At 37.1% G+C, this 6,538-nt stretch overlaps 1 protein-coding gene across 3 annotated transcripts; it reads left to right on the top strand.

Annotated features, from left to right (window-relative positions):
- Window positions 1-618: 618 nt before the first annotated feature.
- LOC110642133 (3-oxoacyl-[acyl-carrier-protein] synthase I, chloroplastic-like) lies at window positions 619-3,484 on the top strand. Of its 3 annotated transcripts, XM_021794078.2 has the most exons (8): window positions 619-1,055; window positions 1,137-1,203; window positions 1,291-1,722; window positions 1,841-2,014; window positions 2,398-2,511; window positions 2,639-2,740; window positions 2,873-2,939; window positions 3,028-3,484. In XM_021794078.2, the coding sequence occupies exons 1-8, from the start codon at window positions 721-723 to the stop codon at window positions 3,093-3,095; spliced, it is 1,359 nt and encodes a 452-aa protein (XP_021649770.2). In that variant the 5' UTR covers window positions 619-720; the 3' UTR covers window positions 3,096-3,484. The 3 variants fall into 3 exon arrangements, with proteins under 3 accessions (XP_021649770.2, XP_021649769.2, XP_057997045.1); XM_021794077.2 differs by having other exon boundaries at window positions 619-1,203; XM_058141062.1 differs by lacking the exons at window positions 2,398-2,511; window positions 2,639-2,740 and having other exon boundaries at window positions 619-1,203.
- The last annotated feature ends 3,054 nt before the right edge of the window (window positions 3,485-6,538 follow it).

Raw genomic sequence — 6,538 nt, 5'->3', positions numbered from 1 at the left:
TCTTTGAAATATTTTAAATTGGCTTTCCTTTACCTCTCCTGTGTGTTTTGAAACTTTCGATGGCAATTGATATTTTATGGATGTGTATAACTTTCCATGGCTTTAAGATTTCAGTATATCATTCCCTGTAAAAGAATTTATATTTAATAATTTTTTATAGGTCAAATAAAATTTATTAAGAAAATAAAAGCAGGAAAAGAATATACATCTAATAATTTATCAGTGTGAAACAGCACCAACACCTCGTATGCATGGCAGCGGGGGCGGAGGGGGTTTGGTTAGGGCCCCTCTAGTTATATTTCCGTCCGCCTCAGCCCTAAATTTTAATTTAGAAAGCAACTGGCAAGCGCAAAAGAAATTTCTGTTTTATTATATATACGGGAGCGCTATTTTTATAGTGTTTCCAATGTATTCAAATTGATGAGTAATATATATATATATATATTATTTTTTATAATTATATAAAATTTATTTTCGATATTATAAAATAAATTCACTTTTTGATGAGAGGGATCACTAACTAATTTTTTATTGCTCCAAATGTTCTGAGTACGTCTAATAATTAACCGGAGTCCTGAGGAAGCGAAAATTTTCTAACTATAAAAGCCAACGTGGACTGCAACACAGTTAGCTGGAAGTAGCTTAACACCTCCACTGTTACTTGTATTTCTTGCTCCATTCTTCACTTATCACCGGCCAGCGTTATTATCGCCAATCTCGATGATTCTATCCTTCTCCACCACCAACAACGCCATGCAAACCTTGCAATCCCCAACTCTCCGACCATCCCCTCTAAACCCCTTCCGCAAGAATTCTTACAATGCAGCAAAACCACCGACTAAGAAGCTATCTTTTATTGCTGCTTCATCTACCAATAACTCTACCGTTTCTGCTCCCAAGCGCGAGAAAGATCCCAAGAAAAGGGTTGTAATTACGGGTATGGGGTCGGTTTCTGTCTTTGGGAATGATGTGGATGTTTACTACGACAAGTTGCTCGCTGGAGAGAGTGGAATTGGACTCATTGATCGGTTCGATGCCTCCAAATTTCCGACTAGGTTCGGTGGACAAATCCGGGGGTTTACTTCAGAAGGTTATATTGATGGGAAGAATAATAGGAGGCTTGATGATTGTTTCAGGTATTGCATTGTCGCTGGCAAGAAATCGCTGGAACATGCGGATCTTGGAGGGGATAAAATATCCAAGGTTTGTTGAATTTGGTTTTGAATTTAATTTATGCATACACTCTCATATATATGACCAAGCCAGTTGCTTATTTTTTGTGCATTACAGATAGATAAGGAGCGTGCTGGTGTGCTTGTTGGAACAGGGATGGGCGGTGTTACAGTTTTTTCAGATGGTGTTCAGACTCTAATTGAAAAAGGATACAGGAAAATTAGTCCATTTCTTCTTCCTTACACTATTACAAACATGGGCTCTGCCTTACTTGCTATGGAAATTGGTTTCATGGGTCCAAATTATTCAATTTCAACAGCTTGTGCTACCTCCAATTATTGTTTCTATGCTGCTGCCAATCACATTCGCCGTGGTGAGGCTGATTTGATGATTGCTGGTGGGTGTGAAGCTCCCGTCAATCCCGTTGGTTTGGTATCTTTTATAGCATGTAGGGCCTTATCTCAGAGGAACGATGATCCGCAAACTGCTTCAAGGCCATGGGACAGTGGTCGAGATGGCTTTGTTATTGGTGAAGGTGCAGGAGTTTTGGTAAGCTTGTATTCCTGTTTGGACATTGGTCCTTGTTGTTTTCAATAATGGAGTGCTTGGAGTTCTATATGCGTAGTGATACTGTAACCAATAGTTATTTGCTCTGATTTCCTGGCAGGTGATGGAAAGCTTGGAACATGCAATGAAACGGGGTGCACCTATTATTGCTGAATACTTGGGAGGTGCTATTAACTGTGATGCTTATCACATGACTGATCCTAGAGCTGATGGACTTGGGGTGTCTTCATGCATCAAGAGAAGTCTTGAAGATGCCGGCGTGTCGCCTGCGGAGGTAATTCCTTGTTTTATGAAGGCTAAGCTTATTAAAACCTTGTAATTGATTTGAAAAGAAGTTTTATTTTTCACGATTTGAACTTAGCTCGAGTAAATATAGTGAAGTCTAACAGTCTACTATTTGAACAAAGTTGAATCAATGCATTGTGCTTTTTGAAAACTCGATTCAAAGTCAACCAAGTTTATTTTTCATGCCCAGACTCGGCTTGATTGTATACTCTATCTGACTCAACGTAATCATGTTAAAAATTTAGTTAAGCTTGTTCACTAATATCAAATCAAAACTGAAGAAACTCGAGTTCAAATTATGTTGTTTATTGTTGATATATTTCCCTGAAGGCCATGAATTAAAAAACTAAACTAGTCCTATCACCTTTTCAGGTTAACTACATAAATGCACATGCATCTTCCACCATTACTGGTGACCTTGCTGAAATAAATGCTATTAAAAAAGTATTCAAGAATACTTCTGAAATCAAAATCAACGCAACCAAGGTAATCCATGAGGGTAGAGTTTCTGGTGTTTTCTCTTTCCATACACTCTGTTTTAACTCGCAGAAGGTTGTGGTGTTGAGCTGTTGCCATTGGTGATTGCTGTTTTCTGCATTTTATTTTTTCCCAGTCTATGATAGGGCACAGTCTTGGTGCTGCTGGAGGTTTGGAAGCAATTGCCTGTGTGAAGGCCATAACCACAGGATGGTTGCATCCTACCATTAACCAATTTGTATGTGTTAGATCATTTCTATTTTAGTTGAATTAAGGTCGTTTTCTAATTTTTATTATGTGTTTGATCATTAATCACTTAAGATCATCTTGCATGAGTCTGTGCTTGATAGATTATTTGCCATGCCTGCAGGATCCAGAGCCTTCAGTTGAATTTGACACTGTTGCCAATACGAAGCTGCAACACGAAGTGAATGTTGGTAAGAAGGCAAAACTATTAAACTGGCGTTTAGATTTTCAGTTGCTTTAACCCATAATCTTAATTTGTTCATTTTAACTGTGTTTCAGCCATTTCAAATTCCTTTGGATTTGGTGGACACAACTCCGTGGTGGCCTTTTCTGCATTTAGGCCCTGAACATGTGCTTGTCTGCATATCTTTTTCTACATTTCAAGCCTGGCTATTTTCCTTCTCTGCATTTGTTGCAGGAACTAGTCGTTGCTTACTAGAGAGTTGCTTGTCAACTAGACATCGATGTGGTTGCATCTTTTTACTTGAGCAACGGATAGTCACTCTTCCAGTCATTTGTAGTTGTCTTCCAGTCATTTGTAGTTGTTATTGTTATACCCGATAATTTGGGCATGAATCATAGATCATTTTTCTCCTAAAAAAGTTACATTTTCTTTCCCCCCCTCCCCTTTACTTGTAACTTTAGCTTCGATGTGCTGGGGCCTAGGGGTTTGTTCTTGTTCAGGTTTAATTAATGTAGTGGATACAAGAAATGATATATAGAAGTTTTTCTAAAATTTAGAAGCACTAAATTTGCTTTAAAAAAAATATCACTAAGTACCTGAAGGAAGGATAGCAAGGTCTTATGGTTTTTGAGGGCGCTTTTGTCTCTCGTCACTCCAATAGAACTTCTGTCTGAATTTATTGGTTCCATGGTCTGCGTTGAGGGCATTGTTACACAATGTACTTTTCTTTTTATGAATGTCCTGTTTACTTGTTCTTACATCTTAGGATTCACTATATTCTGTTATCTAATTCCTTTTTTCCCCTTCATTCGTTTGTCATTTTTGTTCACATAAATTGATAACTTAAGTTGAAAACAGAATACTTAATTTTCCTATAATTGTAAAACTACCAATCTCATTCTGGCTGAATGAGTTTATCATATGTTATGCTTACTGAGACTTGTAACTTGAAGATGACTTGTGAATACAATGTTAATGTACATTCCAGAAAATTTCACTGCATTTTAAGCAGCAGCTGTGCACTTCGACTTTGTTTTGCTTGGTGATTTCTTTAATTTCTTATTATTATAATTAAGAGTGAGTGACAGAATCAAGAAAATGATGCGCTCTTCAATATGCAACATTGCTAGTTGTAGCTTACGTAGCACCGAAACGGAAATGCGGACATGAGAAAATGCGGAAACGGACATGAAGAAATAGCATTTTAAAAAATATAGGAGACGGAAATGTGGAGAAACGTGTAAATATAAAAAATATAGGGGCATATATATATATATATATATATATATATATATATATATATATATATCCAAATCATAAAAAATGTTTAATAATAAATAAAGTTCAAATCAACATTCAAATTCAACTATAAAGATATATATTTAGAAGTTTCATACTTATAAGAAATAAACATTAACTACAACACATTCAAATGTTTAAAAAAGAAAAGATAATGAAATTTATGGCATTTTCTCTACTTCACTATCTTTCTCCTTTGTCGCAAGGTATTTTGCGATCGCCTAGACGAAGCTCTTCACCGAAGTGGGAAAAGTGAGGAGTCGCCACTTTAATTTTGAGGGAAATTAAAGAAAATCATTTGTGAAGGTAAATTAAAAAGCAACCACTTCGAAAACAGATATTCTAGGTTCGGGGTCCGTAAACCGGTGGGGAAGGTGTTAGGCACCCCACCTCGTCCCTCAGTGAGGGTAAACAAATTTAATGTTATGCTCTTCATAAGTTAAAAAGATAATTAGAGGGTTGGGATAGTGATGATGTTAATCCTTTGTGCGACATAAAGGAATATTTGATATTTCACTTATTTTGGATTGCCCCAAGAACACAAGTTCATGAGATGGCCCTGTAGTGAATAGGTATTGAGTAAAGTTATCTTGTGTATTGGAGTTGTGTTATTTTTAATTTGGGTTTTGTTATGAGAGCTCGGATAAGGAGTTTCTACCAATCTCTAGGTAGATTTTATTAAGAGTTTTAAGCAGGAGACTGCGGATAAGACATCTCCTCCAATCTCTACAGATTTTATTAAGGTTTTGACTGAGAATCGGGTAAGAACTCTCACCCGACCTCTTAAAGCATTTGATTTAAAGTTCCTTAGTGGAGGATCTCAGATAAGAACTCTCCTCCGACCTCTGTGTTTTATTTGAATGAAAATCAGGTAAGAACTCTCCCCCGACCTCTTAGAGTATTCGGTTTAAAATTTTAAATGAAGGATCTCGGATAAGAACTCTCCTCCAATCTCCATGTTTTATTTAAATGAGGATCAGGTAAGAACTCTCCCCTGACCTTTTAGAGTATTCGGTTTAAAATTTTAAATGAGAAATCTCGGATAAGAACTCTCCTCCGATCTCCATGTTTTATTTAAATGAGGATCAGGTAAGAAATTTCCCCTGACCTCTTAAAGTGTTTGTTAGGATCGTATATCGTAAGGATTTTAAACTAAGGATTCTAGCGCCAAAAACCCGCGTAAAGTTTTTTAAACCCACTGAGCCTTATGACTAGAGGGTGGATACAAGACCGAACTCCTCGTCGATCTCCTATATGATCGCCTTATCAGAATTCTTTGACCGGCGATATCCGATCTCTTTTGGTTACTAGTTCGGGACCCGATCTCATCTCGATTTTCGCTCTATTATGTTATCTCCTGGGCTCGTTTCGTAGCCTGACCTCATAACTTTTTCCTCTGATCTACCATTCAACCTTTTGTTATTCTTATTTGTTCGAGGAAAAACTTTCATGTTAAGATACTTATACCAATATATTTTTTAAGTTACCTACAATATGCCCACGACCAGAACACCTATTTTCGAAGGAAATGAAAACTAAGAAGAAATAAATAAAGCTTACGAATGAATAGAAGAAGTAAACTCAAAAAATAATTATCAGCCTGAATAATCTACATTGGGATTTTTTAGTGCAACTAAACTTAATGGAAATTTCGAGAATAAAAGTAGAGAAAATAAAACACGAGCATTCAGTAAAGTGACAGTCTAGACACTTACCTGTGGGAGGTTGAGGCTATTGAACTAACTCTGGGACCACAAATATTGTAGAGCTGCAAGCTGATGATCCAGGGACTAATACTTACTTCGAAATAACGAGAACCAGGTCGGAATACAGTTGAGCCGAAGCGACGATAACCGGGTTGGAATGAGATCAAGCTTGGCGAATAATATGCTGGTATTTGGGTGGTGGAAATGAGACTGAAAAAAATGGTATCACAGAGTAAATGAACAGACTAAAAATGAAGAATTTTAGCGTCTAAAACTCCGTAAATGGAGATACTTAAGAAAACTAGTTTTCGAAGTTTCTCGATTTTATGCAAGCTTAGAATGGCAAAGTAGCAAGACTGAATTAAATTTTAGAGCTTTTCCACTATAATCACCACCACCTTTTCCGTCCGTCCCTCTATAGTATTGCGTGCAGGTATTTATAGGGAACGGGTGCTCTTAATGAAGGGTCAGGATCTCCCCTGGAGGAGACAGAGGGTTTGGATTCAAAGGTACATGATCCGATGTCTGAGAATTGAAGGGGATCAAAATGGAGGGCTGAGATCCTATTTAGAATATCTATCCTTTCTCCTTTTAATCCAAC

This window comes from Hevea brasiliensis, chromosome 18 (genome assembly GCF_030052815.1).
Source record: "Hevea brasiliensis isolate MT/VB/25A 57/8 chromosome 18, ASM3005281v1, whole genome shotgun sequence".
Classification (NCBI taxonomy): Eukaryota; Viridiplantae; Streptophyta; class Magnoliopsida; order Malpighiales; family Euphorbiaceae; genus Hevea; species Hevea brasiliensis.
Note: the sequence above shows the minus strand (reverse complement) of the source record. Positions and strands in the feature narration are given on the sequence as shown.

Excerpts from the sequence above, each read along its gene's own strand:
- LOC110642133 (XM_021794077.2), top strand. The coding sequence starts at position 721 with ATGATTCTATCCTTCTCCACCACCAACAACGCCATGCAAACCTTGCAA. Across the intron at positions 2,512-2,638 it reads TCAAAATCAACGCAACCAAG|TCTATGATAGGGCACAGTCT; the intron begins GTAATCCATGAG and ends ATTTTTTCCCAG. Across the intron at positions 2,940-3,027 it reads GCAACACGAAGTGAATGTTG|CCATTTCAAATTCCTTTGGA; the intron begins GTAAGAAGGCAA and ends ACTGTGTTTCAG.